Source organism: Panthera onca, chromosome E3 (genome assembly GCF_046562875.1).
Source record: "Panthera onca isolate mPanOnc1 chromosome E3, mPanOnc1 haplotype 2, whole genome shotgun sequence".
NCBI lineage: Eukaryota > Metazoa > Chordata > Mammalia > Carnivora > Felidae > Panthera > Panthera onca.
In genome coordinates this window covers 8,167,652-8,182,504 of record NC_138354.1, presented here as the reverse complement: position 1 = coordinate 8,182,504, position 14,853 = coordinate 8,167,652, and the positions used below count along the sequence as shown (strand labels likewise).

Here is a 14,853-nt window from a genome sequence, read left to right as displayed (position 1 = left end):
CACCGCAGTCCCGACCCCGCGCCCCCCCCCCCGCCCCGGCCCAGGCCGCCCAAGCCCCCAGTCCCCGACCGCCCCGCGTCCCCAGCCCCACCGCCCAGCGCTCCATTCCCCCTCCCCCCCCACACCGCCCGGCGCCCTCCGCCCGCCAGCCTCTCGTCTCCAGCCCCGAGCCCCCGACCGCCCCGCGTCCCCAGCGCTCGCCCCCCAGGCCCCGCCGTCGCCGCGCTACTCACCGGCGGCTCCCGTAGCCGCTGCCGGGGGAGCCGGCGCCCGGCTCGGGGTAGCCGTGCTGCTGCAGGGCTGCGGCCGGGAAGGGGTACAGGAAGCCGGTGGCCAGCGCCGACCCGCAGAGGCAGCAGCACGCCCAGGGCAGGAGGAGAGCCAGCTTCATCTTGCGCGGCCGCCCGCGGGGACCCGGAGCCCGGGCGGCAGGACAGGCGGGAGCGCACCCGCGGCCGGACCGAACCCGCGGCCCCCGCCGGGAGCAGAGCGAGCGAGCCGGCGAGCGAGCGGAGCCCGGGTGCGAGTTGGAAGTTTCTGGGGGGCGCCCACGCCTCTCCAGGGCCGCCTTTTCAAATTCGGCGAGGTGGGCTCTGCGCCGTCAAAGGGGGCGTGGGGCTTTTTCATTAACCCTCGGCGGTCCGGGGCCGAGGAGGCGGCAGTGGCTGCAGAGCTGGGGGTCCGGGGGGGCGGGAGGGGGGGGAGCCGCGTGCCCGGAAAGCCAGACGTCGCGCCTGCGTCCTCGCGCACGCACTCTAGAACCTTCCCAACCAAGCCCTCTTCGGGTCCGCAAACGCTCGTGGGATCCCCGCTCCATACCTGGCAATTTCGCCCGGGCGATTTTAATCCCCACAACGTTGCCCTCGGTATTAGATGCCACCATTCCCATTTTTTAGAGGCGGAAACAGAGGCCCAAAAGAGTTACGCCGGAAAAAGAGCACGCCCTTGGTCTAGGGCCCTTTGGACAAAACTACTTCACACCCAAGCTTCCTTAGAATCTTCTCCCTTTTCACCTCCACCCTCTACCTTGCCAACTCTCTTCTCTCTCCAAGGTGAGCTGTAGCCAGGAATGAGGAAAGCGCTGGACTTGGGGGTGAGAAGTTGTCCTTGGAATCACCGATTCATGAGGCATCAGATCTGGAAAGTAGCTTCAGGGGAGGGGAGATCGGATTACAGTCCCACCTTTTACAGATGGGCATGCGAGTCCCAGATCCCCCACTGAGCCCATGGGCCGCCTGGCCCCAAGTTGATCTTTTCTGGGCTGCAAGATCTCCAGAGCGCTGTACCTCAAGCAGGGGACAGGTGGGGCCCAAAATCTAGGCTGTGCCCTCTCTCCCCAGATTGAGTCTTTCTAATTCTCCCTGAAGCATCCTAGGGGCTGACAGAGGCCCCAAAGCTGCCTCTTGGCCCCCCTAACTAAGAGCTCCTAGTCTGTAAAATGCCCCGAGGTCTGGAGAGAAGCCATCCAATATGGAAGTGCTTAATGGGCTGCAGTACATTTTGTAAGAGAATTCTGGAATTGTTTTTAGGGGAATACAGGAAGATGCCGTTGAGGATGTGAATAGAAAGGCCCACTCCCGCGGACTCTGTCCTCTTGTTTACATATCCCATATGTGCCCTCTTGAGTACCTATCCCCAAACATATCCAACCCGCTTCACCTTCTCCCCAAACTACCCATCTTTCTCCACTCGGCTCTCTCACATCCTGCTGAGGCCTCGTCAGTGGACTTCCCAAGTCCCGAGTCTCTGACCAGGACTCAGGATGGATACAGTCCATCTCAGAGCGGGCAGTGCATAATGGGAAATGTCACTTGGACCTAGAACTACTTCCTTCAACTTGCCCTCCATCCCTCTCTCAAGACCTAAAAGATTTGGAGAGTTTGGGTTATCAGGGGATTTTCAGGGCCTCCCCAAAAGGAATCTGAACTGTGGTCCCTGGGCAGTTGGCTAACACCCAGTAAGTGGTGAGGTCATTCCCCGCCCCCCAGGAATTTGTAAGCATTCTGTCTTCTTCCTTCCTCTCCTTTACTTGCATAATGAGACCTTAAAGACCAGAGAAATTCCATGTAGCTATAAATTAGCTTTATGCTGCAGGCGTGACATGAAGGAAACAAGATTTTTTTTTTTTAAGGATTTCGTTTTTATCTTAAAGTCATTTGTCCAGGGCTACAGGCTGCACCCAGACAAGAGAGGTGCAGAGAGAAAAGAGGGGATAACACTATTCTGTACACCTCAGGATTCTTTTAGGATGGAAAGCTTTAGGAAAAGAATTAATTCATCCCGGCAACTTCAGGACTGAGACAGTTGTCTGAGTTTGGTCCTCCGTTTCATATGTAGGACAGTAAGTTCATTCTGGCCCCACGAACGTGACCAGGAAACTTCTGTGTGTTCAGCACCATGCTGTGCACAGTGAGGGCTGGTAGAGAAGCAAATAATATGGTTGTCACCCTCACGGTGCCTGCACTACTCTTCAGGGAGGCATTAAAATGGCAAAAGGCAGGGGCACCGGGGTGGCTCAGTCGGTTAAGCGTCCAACTCTAGATTTCGGCTCAGGTCGTGATCTCGTGGTCTGTGAGTTCGAGCCTTGCATAGAGCTCTGCACTGACAGTGCGGAGCCTGCTTGGGATTCTCTCTCTCCCTCTCTCTCTGCCCCTCCCCTTCTCTCTCTCTCTCTCTCTCTCTCTCTCAAAATAAATAAAGTTAAAAAAAAAAATAGCAAAGGACAGCCAGCAGTTTGGACAAAAGTTCTGCAAACAAGAGGCGGTTCCATTTAGATGGTAAGGGAAAAGGCAGATGCATAAAATCAGGAAAAGAAATATGATACCGCCCACACCACCCAGACCCAGAAGCCCCAGGTCTGTTCCGGGCTCCCCCACTCACTTGCTGATGACCTGCAGAAAACTCCCCTCTCTGGTCCTTCCCAGTGTCTTCATTTGTAAAGTGAAAAGTGTATTGGTTGTCTCTGAAGATCTTTCCAGGTCTGGCCTTCAGTAATTCACTCTTCTCTTCGTCCTCCACTCCCCTCTCCAAGGCACCTGTGGATATACCCAGCCTTACTGAGCTGTCACTCTTCTACGTAAGATTTTCAGCTGCCACCCCCCACCCCCAAGATGGGGCCACGGGAGCCAAGAAGAACGGAGAAGGGTTCAATAGCAATACGCTCTAAACTCCCCCCAGAGAACACCAGTGAGTAGAATCCCACTTCAACAGGTACCAGCCCTGTGACTTTGGACGTGTTACCTAACCTCTCTGAGCGCCCTCATCTGTGAAACCAGAGTAATAATCACGACACCCAGGGCGTGGGTTTGCTAAAAGAATTCAATGAATTCTTCACCTGCAGTGCTTGAATGGTGCTGGCACCTTATGACAATAAATGTTCATTATGGTAATTTGCAAGGCTTTGGTGAGGGATAAAATTGAAGAGCACCCCCCTTCTCAACCCCTACCCCCAAGTGGGGCTGACCAGGAGGCTCATATCCCAGGGTGCAGAGCTTTCTCAGACGAGACTCTGAGAGGCCCCGGGACAAACCCAGTATTCCAATGGTCAACAATTTAAAACCACACTTTATTTTACTTAAAAAAAATTTTTTTTAAATGTTTATTTCACTTTTGAGAAAGAGACAGAGCATGAGCAGGGGAAGGGCAGAGAGAAGGGAGACACAGAATCCGAAGCAGGCTCCAGGCTCCGAGCTGTCGGCACAGAGCCCGACGCGGGGCTGGAACTCACCAACCGCGAGATCATGACCTGAGCCGAAGTCGGACCCTTAACCGACTGAGCCACCCAGGTGCCCTGAAACAAAACTTTATTGTAAAACAAATATGAGACTATTATTGTGAAGGATGTACAGTTTGCGTGTTTTCTTTTTAAGATAAAACTTACTTGTGGTGAGTGGCAAACGGGATGTTTGAGGGCCCTGAAATAAAGGGTCAGGCAGTACCCCAGAGAGTCTAGGGGTCTTCAATCACTAGCACTGATTGGCTGGCCTAATCGGTGCTCCACCCACCTGCTTGTGTCTATATTCCACACCGGTGCCTTGGGCATCCCACTAATACCCGTTAGCACTTCGGGAGAGGCGGAAGCCACTGTTCCCAGGAGCCCAAGACATTAAGCCATAAGTGCTTGGAGCTGGGACCCTGACTGCAGGGCTGACTCCTTCCTCCTCTCTTCCTTGGTGACCCTGGGCAATCACAGAACCTCTTCCCTCCCAACCTCAATGTAACGAAAACCGGCCGAATGAGGCTGGGAGGCTTTCCTGAGCTCCTCCACTGTTTGCCACAAGCCTGACATGGACAGGCAGGGGTCCTCGGAATTACTTTTCAGACAAGGAGTGGAGACAAGTGATTTGTCCAGGGCCCTGTGCTCTCTCCTCCTTTTGCAAGTTCAAAAGTGCCTTGAAAACGGGTTGTTTGTACAAAGACGGATCAGATTTCTTGGTGGAAGGAGACAGCCCCCCACACACACATACACACACACACACACACACGAAGAGTGGGCCCCTCCCCAACTCTGTTAGCAGGCCTTTCTGATAAGAAAGTATCAGTCAGCATCCTCTATCGCAGACAAAAAGCAGATCTTCTGTTCTGCTGAAGTCAGCAGAGAGAGCCACTGAACAGAGAAGTAATACTCATCAAGCTGAAGCCAAGGTAAATATTGACCTTCTGGCATGATAAATCCTCCTGTTAATCTAAAACAGAAATCTTCCCCTCCCCCCGCCCAGTGCCCTATTGCACATGGATTCTCCGGTTCCCCCCAGAAGTTCAGGGAGGCCGCGTAGGAACGGAGAGGTTTTCACACTGATTTCTCCAGCAGCCCGTAATCCCAGCTGTTCCAGATCCCAAGACAGCACAGAAATGGGCACGGTTGACTCCAGGTCGCAGGACGGTCACAGCAGAAGGGCTTCTTCGTTCTGCTCCAAGCTTTTTGTCCTTGGGCCAGGGCAGAATGGGGCCAAACATGGACACTCTGCAAGATGCGAACCCTGAATTTTTCTTCTTTCCCCCGCACACCCCCACACGTGTCCACCCGGGCCCTATAAACAGGAACGCTGCTTTGCCCAGCACACCTGCAAGTGTAAGCCTACCTGTTTCCCCCAAACACCGGCAGTGAGATAGATGTTCAGAAGACGGCGAATTTGACGGCTGCCACAACAGCCCATGATCTTAAACAGAAGTTTGAAGGGGGGGGGGGGGGGAGTGTCAAAAACAAAACCTAAAAAACACTAAAAAAAAAAAAAGTAGGGAGTGTGCCCAATCACCCACGCTAAAAGCCCAACTTGTATGGTGATAAGTTTGCTCCCTAATGTGGCCACAGCCCAGCAAATGCTTCCCAAAGAGCTTAACGAGATGGTTCGATGATAAACAAAGGAAGGCCATGTCTTCGTGTGTTCCTTCCGCTGCTATAAAGAACACCATAGACTAGGGGGCTTATAAACCATAGAAATTTATTTCTGACAGTTCTGGGAGCTGGAAGTCCAAGATCAAGGTGAGGGCCCACTTCCTGGTTCATGGAAGGCCATCTTCTCGCTGTGTCCTCACATGTCAGAAGGGGCAAGGGAGCCCGCTGGGGTCTCTTTTATGAGGGCATCAGTCCCGTTCAGGAAGGCTCCAGCCTCCTGAGCTAAGCACCTCCCAAAGGTCCCGCCTCCAAATACCATCATACTAGGGGGTTAGGATCTCAAGGGATGGATGGAGAGTGGAGGGGACACAGACATTCAGTCCCTTGCAAGGGACTAAAATTCCAAAATAAAGAAGAGGCAATGCCCGGGAGAGTGTTGGCCTTACCAGTTTTACCCTGGCACAGGTATGAAGACAGTGGGGTGTTTAGACACAGTAACCCCACATCATGATGGCCCTCCCACCAGTGCCCGAGCTGAGGGTCTGTGATGGGTAGTTCTTCCCAGGGCTCCTCACTCCCTGCACTGTCCAGTGCTGCAGTTCAGCACTTGGGGCTCCTGCCATGAGAAGACCGTAAAACAAAGCAACGGTGAGTGACTGGGGAGGTAGGAGTGGCCACGGAGGGACGCTGGACTCAGGGAAGACCGGCCGGGAGTGATCCAGACCTCCCAAGTCATGCAGGGAAAAGGAATGAAACTTGTTCTTTGAGCCCCAAGGACAACTTGGAGGCTAATGCATGATGATGTCCGCTGAACACAAAGAGAACTTCGTGAGTCAGGTAAGTGGAAAGCAGGAGCCAAGGCCCTGAGACCGTGGTTCCAGGCCCTCGGGGCAAGAAAGGCACCTCATCAATGGAAGACTTTCCCCCAAATGGGCCTGAGTAAGTCTGGGAGAGGAAACTGGTGTTCGCCAACGTCTAGATCAGCTGCCTTCTCCAGAGAAGGCCTCCCTCCCCCAGCACCCCCCCCCCCCCTTGCAGCTGGGCAGGGCCATGTGGCTAGCTCTGGCTGCTGGGCAGGAGCAGAAGGGACCACACCCACTTCTGGGCAAAGAGAGGTGAGGGGGTATGACTTCTCCAAGCCCTGTCTGTCCCCCAGATGTTCCCTGGGCTGGGCCTGGGTCAGCCTGGACCCCTGTGTGCAGGAGGCTTTCCCCCACCCAGCCCGCCCTCTAACTAGCGCTGGAGAGCCTTCAGTGGTCAGCCACGGAGATGTCAGAGACATCTTACTACTGTAGCATTGCCTGGCCTTTTCTGACTAATACATTAAAGGACGTATGTGTGCTTTGGTGGCTTGGTGCAAAGGGGCCCTTTGCCCTGCAGAAGTGGTCAGAAAATGATCTCCTATGGACAAGATTGAACCTTTTGGTGCCTGTCCATCTGCGTCTATGCAAGATCTGGGTCATGTCCCTCTCTTTCACTTTCCCAGATGTGTCTGTCGCTCTCACTAAGCAAATCCTAACGTGTGGCGAACCAAAGGGCACAGGTGAGGCTCTGTGCTAGGCCCTGGAGGTGCCCAGCCGAATCAGACATCAGTTTCACCCACAGCTGGACTTACAGGAGGACCCTTAGGAAGGACGCAAATAAGGAAACGTTGTCCCTGACGCCATGTGATCCAGAAGTAACAGCTCAGAGGAGGCTGGGGATTCGGGGGGGCAGGGAAATCCGTTTGAACTCCGGAGAGGCCTTGAAGCAAGAGGAGAGATTTGAACAGAGCTGAGAGGCAGGGAGGGCACGGGGAGCAGGAGCAGGGGCGGGGGGGGGGGTGGGGGAGGGCCTGGGGTGGAGCGGAAGGTGTCTGCTTAGCTCCCACCTGTGCACCCAGCAGGTACCTTGGTGTATGTGCACCCAAACCCCTTGAGATCTGGAGAGAAGCCACCCCCCAGCAAAGGCAGCTGTCCGGGTGAGTGAGGGCTCTACACTGCTCTGTGGTCTGTCCCCCGACACCCTTCTCCCCTACTCCCCAACCCCAACTCCAGGTTCCATCCTCCCCTCCAGACCACCTTGGAAACCGGTGAGGAGGGGGACAGGCTCAGACAGAAGGGGGACAGTAGGGAGCCAAGTTCTTCTTCAAGCAGGTCCAAAGTCAGAGGGCTGAGGAGGGGTGGGGGTTGCAGGTTGGGGAGCAAAACGAAGGTGTGTGCCTGGCATGACAGAAGGCAAGCCCTGGACACGGGTGACCATCGGCGGGGTGGTGCTGCCACCACTCGGTCGGCTCACTCTGCATGCCCAGTCCCCTGGCTGCCATGGACCACCCCTCCCTCCCACATCTGCATTGTCTCCCAGGGGCCCTCAGACTCAGCGGGGTAAAAGCTGAGCTCCACCCTTAGGGTCACTGCCCGTCCACACTTGTGTGAATTAGGGAAAGGCGGCCCCTGTTTTCGGGGTGGGCACACCCCCACCAGGCTCGGCCCGCAGATCCCAGGATGGGCGTCAGCCCCCCCTTGCCCCTCCGCAGCCCTGTGGGCCAACCCCCACCCCCGGGGGCTCCTCTGCGCACACACCACCCAGACTGAAATCCGGTCCCCCTGCCCCGTATCCGATGGGGCCTCTAAATCTGGTCTATTCTAGATGACTCTTGTCCTCCCCCACCTCCACACCACCTCTGCATGCTCCAGCTCCAGAGGGACACCTCTGTTCCCTCAACGGGCCAGGATCTTTTCCATTGTTGAGACTGCACAGCCGGCTCCCCTCTGTCTGTGCTGTGCTGCAGACTGAATGCTTCCCGCCCGCCCAGACTCACATGTTGAAAGCCCACCCCCAAGGCAATGGCCTTAGAAGGTGGGGCCTTTGGGAGGTGATTAGGTCATTAAGGTGGAGCCTCCTGAATGGGGATGAGTGCCTGCTTTTTTGTTTGTTTTAATGGTTATTAAATATTTATTTTTGAGAGAAAGAGAGACACAGAGTATGCGTGAGGGAGGGGCAGAGAGAGAGGGAGACACAAAATCTGAAGCAGGCTCCAGGCTCCGAGCTGTCAGCACAGAGCCTGACGCGGGGCTCGAACCCATGGACCATGAGATCATGACCTGAGCCAAAGTCAGACACTTAACCGGCTGAGCCGCCCAGGCGCCCCATGAGCACCCTTCTAAAAGAGACTTCAGAGAGTTCCCTTGCTCCTTTGCCGTGTCAGGAGACAGATGTCTGTGAACCGGGAAGCAGGCTGTCACCAGACACAGAATCTGCCGGCACCGTGGTCTTGGCGGCCTCCAGAAGAGTGAAAAACAAATGCCTGTTGTTCAGAAGCACCCCCGGCCTGCGGTGTTCTCTTTCAGCAGCCAGAATGGACTAAGACCCTCTTTCACCCTCCGTCTGTGTCCCCACCCCACACGTACCCCGTGAGTCTCCTCTAGAATCACTAATCTCTAATCTCTAATTAGATCACAGATCACTAATCTCTCCAACTAGGACGATGCCCATCCGGTGCCTCCAGAGATCTTTCCACAACATCCTATGCCCACACCCATGTTCCCTTGCCATGCCTACTTCTTCACACATCTGCCGTCTCCCCTACAACACACTTCACACTCCGAAAGCAAGAGTCATTTCCCACTCGTCTCTGTGTCCGTGGGCCTGAGAGACTCGCACCCAGTCAAAGCTTAGTCAATATTAGCCGGTTATCTGAGTGAATCAGTGAATCATTTGGTTAATTCCCCCAAACCCCCAGGGAGAAGAGAGCTGGGGGCCAAGCTGCTGTCCCCGGGGGGTGGCATCTAAGGGACATTCGTGCAGGTTTTGGGCCCCGGACCACAACTGTTTACTGTGTGTTCTTTATTTCTTTGTATGTGACAAAGAAAAAGAGAGAGCCACAGATGGAAATGGCAGGTGGGTTCTACAGACGACAGGACCAAAAGAAGGAATTTGCCATTCATTGCAAGAGAGACCTAGCACCTGACCCACTCATATCTCTATCTAAAATTACTACATTTACTGGGGCACCTGGGTGGCTCAGTCGGTTGGGCGTCTGACTTCGACTCGGGTCACGATCTCGCAGTTTGTGAGTTTGGGCCCTGCGTCGGGCTCTGTGCTGACAGCTCGGAGCCTGAAGCCTGCTTTGTATTCTGTGTCTCCCTTTCTCTATCTCTATCCTTCCCCCACCCACACTTTGTGTCTCTCTCTCTCAAAAATAAATAAACATTAAAAAAAAATTTTTTTTTAATAAAAAAAAAATTACTATGTTTACTACTTAAGCAAGAATTGCCAGGTAAGATCATCAAACCAAAAACCTCCACATAGCCTTGGTGAAGATCAGCCCACCATCACTTTAGAAAGATTTACCCCAGGGGCGCCTGGGTGGCTCAGCTGGTTAGGCATCAGACTCTTGGTTTCGGCTCCGGTCATGATCTCATGGTTTCATGAGCTGGGCTCTGTGCTGACAGTGTGGAGCCTACTTGGGATTCTCTCTTCCTCCCCGTCTCTCTGCCTCTCCCCCACTCCTGCTGTCTCTGTCTCTCTCAAAAATGAATACAAAAAATTTTTTAAAAAAAGGCTTTACCCTGGAGGTTTTTGTTGCGCATAATCTAAAACACCTTCCCCGGGCTTCTCTGAAGGCATGTTTTGCTGAAAACCAGACAGGAAGGAAGGCCATATTCCCTAAGGGTGGCTTTGATACTAAGACCCAGAAGAAAGAGAATGAAAAGTTGGTTCCACTTGATAAAACCCGTACTGCAATTTACTATTACCAAAGTGTCCGTTTGAAGTCAAAACAAGTTCTAGATAAGCCCTTCATTGAGAGACCAGAAAAAAAGGGGAAGGGGAGATTAAAGCAGTCAGAGTGGAATTCTGATTAGACAGTCATTAATTAAGACCATGAAAGTCCCGTGGAGTCTTCTTTGATTGGAGAAATAGTTGATTACAGAATTAAAGGCTTTGGGGGAAATCTTTGCATGCCGAAGAGAGCCAAAAATTAATTCTGGGATTTTAAAATTAAGGCATTATTAAAGCTAGGGCGTTGCTTGTAACCAGAAGACCATGTCAATTTAATCAGACTCTTATGGGGAGAGAGAGAGAGAGGGCAACTGGTGGTTGGTTGCCAGAGGGGAATGGGTAGGGATGGGCGAAATAGGGGAAGGGGATTAAGAGCCACAGACTTCCAGTTATAAAACAAATAAGTCACGGCGGATGAAAAAGTACAGCATAGGGAATACGGTCCATAATATTGTAATCACTTTGCATGGTGACAGAGGGTAACTATTTCGTTATACATATAATTGTCGAATCACTGTGGTACGCCTGAAATCGGTGTGATATTGTGTATTAACTTAACTCCAAGTTAAAAAAGAAAAAAATTAAATCTTACAGGGGAGCAAGGGAGTCAAAGTAAGGAACCATTTTCTTTCAAAGCCCTGTGCTGCCGTCTGACTTCCATCTGGCCTGCGCGCCCTCACAGAGCCGCCCAGAGAGACCTTTGCCATGGGAAGCAGCCTCATAGTCTGGGTGCACCTGGTGCTACACAGCGGCTGTCCTGCCGCCTGCAGGCCTTCCAGCATCAGGCCCAACAGGACCCGGACGCAGACACTTACTGCGGGGTGCTGTGGACCACTTTCTTAGCCTTGAACTCCAGTTTCTTTGTCTGTGTGTAAGACGGAAAGAGGATTCTCACCTAGGGTCACTAGGAGAATTCATGCTCACATACAGTCTTCTGTATAATAGTAGAAAGGGACTCACCTACAAAAGCTCGAACAAGCACTGTTCTCTGCCTCACTTCCTCTCTCCAACCCACCCCTAAGTGGCCTTCAGAAAAGATGGTTCCGGAATGCAGATCATGTCATTCCCCTCCAGGCCTTTGCAGAGGGTGCCAAGGATTTGGATTTGATCTCCCTTTAAGCCTGATGCCAAAAGTCCCTCTTGGACTCATCCCTTGCCCTAGCTGCTCTCCCTCAAACACTCACAGTGGCTCCCCATTACCTACAGAATAAAGTCTGAACACTCCTTGATCTGGCGTTCAAAGTCCTTCACCACCTGGCCCCAAACTACCTTTCTAGAGTCCTCTATCACCGCTTCCTTTTGCATACATAAATCCCAGAGCAAGTCACATACACAGGGTCGGGAAATTATAGCAGCTAAGGTAAGATTATAACAGGAAATGGCACCCGAGGCAGCTGAGCAGAGAAGACATGAGCAACAGCCAGAGAAGAGGCCACTGCACCAGCAGGGACACATCACAGGGGGCCAAAGTTGCCCCACTCGCAGGGGGTGGAGCATCCCTGAAGGAGTTTAAACAGAGGCCAGAAGCGATTCGGTTTGCATTTAGGAAGCTTTCTCTGGCTGCGGAAGCTAGAATAAATAGGAACAGGGAAGGTTGGAGGCCAGGAAGACCAACACAGAGGCTTTTGCAGAAAAGCATTTAGAGCACAGGTAGGGGCACTACCTGGGTGGCTTGGTTGGTTGAGTGTCCAACTCTTGATTTAGGCTCAGGGTCAAGGGATCAAGCCCAGTATTGGGCTCTGTGCTGAGCAAGGAGCCTGCTTAAGATTCATTCTCTCTCTCTCTCTCTCTCTCTCTCTCTCTCTCTCTCTCTTTCTCTCCCCCTGCCCCTCCCCTGCTCACACTCACTCTCTCTCTAAAATATCAATAAATCAATAATAAGAATAATTTTTAGGGGCGCCTGGGTGATTCAGTCAGTTGAGCATCCGACTTGGGCTCAGGTCATGATCTCATGGTTCGTGAGTTCGAGCCCCGCGTCGGGCTCTGTGCTGATAGCTCGGAACCTGGAGCCTGTTTCAGATTCTGTGTCTCCCTCTCTCTCTGACCCTCCCCCATTCATGCTCTGTCTCTCTCTGTCTCAAAAATAAATAAAAACGTTAAAAAAATTTAAAAAAAAATAAATAGATAAATACATATAAAGAGAATGTAAAATATCTCACCACTAACTTTTACATTATTCTATGTTGAAATGATCATTTTTTTATACACTGGACTAAATAAAATTGTTAAAATTAATTTTCCTTTTTTCTCCTACATGTTTTGAAGGTGGCTATTAGAAAATTCAAAACCACATGCAAAACTTCTGTTATATTTCTATCGGAAGCACGAAGGGTGAAGCAGGTATCTGAAATGATGCTGGGTCCCCGCCCAGGAGACAGCCCGTGATAATGGTGAGAATGGGACACAGCTCCAGCTTCCTGGATGCAGGTACTGTCCCAAGCACCTGAAATTCTATACTCTTTGATTCGTTCCAACAAGTTAACAAGGTACCATTATTATCCCCATTTTATAGATGGCAAAACTAAGGCACAAAGAGCGGTGATTCAGACCTAGGCAGTCTGGGACTCCTAGTCACTGTGTATACTGCCCCCTTCTAGGAGGGCCATGAACTGAGCCTGGGAAGGGGAGAGTGGGCCTGCCGGGGGTGACAGAAGAGAGTCCCTTTGGGGATGTATTGAATGCAGATGTGCTTCTAGGTTATCCAATGAGGATATTTCACTGGAGGGACAGACCTAGAACTGGAGGCTAATCCATGGAGGCGGAGGCAGTGAAGTCATGGGACAGAGCGTGAGGAGCCCGGGAGAGAAGTGAGTCAGGACTGATCTCCATTCAGCCTGCCTTACACCCCCACTTCCACCCTCTGAGCACCCCCAACATATATGGGATCATCGATTCATTGCTTCATTCAACAAATATTTATTGAGTGCCTATGACACGCCAGGCACTTAACTGTAAGATTTTTTTTTTTCTTTGCATGAGGGGAATCGTTTCAAAGAATACCCCTAATGAAAGGAACAAAATAAAGGGAGGAAGAAAGAGTTGTCTGTGTCCTACAAAACCATTGGAAAGGAATCCATCCTTGTATCTAGTGAATAAGATAAACCAAGGCCCTGACATCAAGATGCTTAAACTCTGCTCAGCGTTACCAGCAATAAACAAGAAAACAACAAGGCATTCTATTTTTTTTTTTTAAGTTTATTTAATTATTGTGAGAGAGAGAGAGAACAAGCGCGTGAGAGCAGGGGAGGGGTAGAGAGAGAATCCCAAGCAGGCTCCACGCCGTGAGCACAGAGCCCGATGCGAGGCTCCGACCCACGATCTGTGAGATCAGGACCTGAGCGGAAGCCAAGAGTTGGGACGCTTAACCGACCGAGCCACCCAGGTGCCCCCAGGAGATTGCACTTTTAAATATTAGGTGTAACGAGGGGTGGAGGACACTGCTTTAGATGGAGAGGTGGGTGTGGCCTCTAGGAGGAGGTGCTATTGAAGCAGAGGCTTTTTTTCCCCTAAAGTTTACTTATTTTTGAGAGAGAGGGAGACAGAGCGCAAGCAGAGGAGGGACAGAAAGAGAGGGAGACACCGAATCCGAAGCGGGCTCCAGGTTCTGAGCTGTCAGCAGAGCCCAATGCGGGGCTGGAACTCACAAACCGTGAGATCATGACCTGAGCCGAAGTCGGACGCTCAACCGACTGAGCCACCCAGGCGCCCCTGAAGACTTTAACGATGGGAAGGAGGAGCATGAGACGCTAGAATGTAACAAGTTCTAGGAGGATCAAAGAGGCTGGTGTGGCTGGAATAGAGTAAGGTGGGGGAGGGGACGGTCCAGATCTTTCCACACATACCGGGGGAAGCCAGAAGAGGGTCAAGAGGGGGAGAGTGAGAGCGGGCATACATCTTTCCGGCTCCTTCCCGGCTTCAGTGTCCAAGTTTGTGACAATAACCTGTCCTTCCAGGGCTCCAGCTGCGACCAGAGGCCCCTTCCATGCTCCAGCTCCCAGTAGGCCCCAACAGCATCCGTCACAACATGCTTCCCCATCCCATGTGTCTATAAGGGGTCCTTCATTGAAGCCTCTTCATTTGAACCATCCAGGATCCATTCTGCTTCCTGCCTTGACCCTGGTGCAGCCAGTTGGTAGAAGATAAAACTGGGACCCATAGAACGCTGTGTAGCTTTTCAGGGTGGCCATGTACATTTGTGTATGCTGTAGACTGCACAACTGCAGGGGCCGCCATTCACTTCGCAATCCATGGGAATGATTTGCCCCAGATTTATGCAGCACACATTCTGCAGAGCTGAACCCGATGGCCCTAATTTGCCCAAGGTCAACCAGCTCCTGGCACTTGCAGCAGGGTCCTGATCTGTGTCCTATGGCTGTTAATACCACTCAAGGTGGCTCTCCACTCTGCCATACCTCCTGTGAGATGAGCTACGTGAGGCTGCAAATTCCATTCCACCGCTGGCATTCTGGGGACAGCTCACCCCCTGGCACTTCCGGATTTGCAGAGCCCCTCTGAAGAATAGGACAATGATCGTCTTGCTTCCTGTTCTGCAAACTTCTTACTGTTGATGATGATGAGAATCTTTGAGTGGGTTCATTTTAATGGTAGAATGACTAGTACGTTGGCCTGGAAAGAGTTGATTGGAAAAACCAGACCTCTCAAAAAGGACACCTGTCTAATACCCAAAAATGCTAATCATCCAAAGAGGAAAAAACTTGTCGTCGTTGTTGTTGTTGTTGTCTCAAAAGTGCACCGGT

The 14,853-nt window shown here is 52.1% G+C and overlaps 1 protein-coding gene and 1 long non-coding RNA gene across 5 annotated transcripts in view; one reads left to right on the top strand and one right to left on the bottom strand.

Annotated features, from left to right (window-relative positions):
- Window positions 1-14,853, bottom strand: part of COL26A1 (collagen type XXVI alpha 1 chain) — a 196,138-nt gene that overhangs the window by 163,387 nt on the left and 17,898 nt on the right. Inside the window, exon 2 of one of the 3 annotated variants that reach the window (XM_078439961.2) lies at window positions 2,881-3,035. In XM_078439961.2, the coding sequence (XP_078296087.1) occupies window positions 2,881-2,933 (53 nt within the window). In that variant the 5' untranslated portion in view covers window positions 2,934-3,035. Of the gene's footprint in view, window positions 1-233; window positions 610-2,880; window positions 3,036-14,853 lie in introns of those variants that run through there. The other 2 variants (XM_078439959.2, XM_078439960.2) reach the window with 2 other exon arrangements.
- LOC144614761 (uncharacterized) lies at window positions 479-9,482 on the top strand. 2 transcript variants are annotated; one of them, XR_014136333.1, is made up of 4 exons: window positions 479-586; window positions 3,032-6,274; window positions 7,221-7,295; window positions 7,964-9,482. It is a non-coding gene; the product is annotated as an uncharacterized LOC144614761 (long non-coding RNA). The 2 variants fall into 2 exon arrangements; XR_013552879.2 differs by lacking the exon at window positions 479-586 and having other exon boundaries at window positions 2,948-6,274.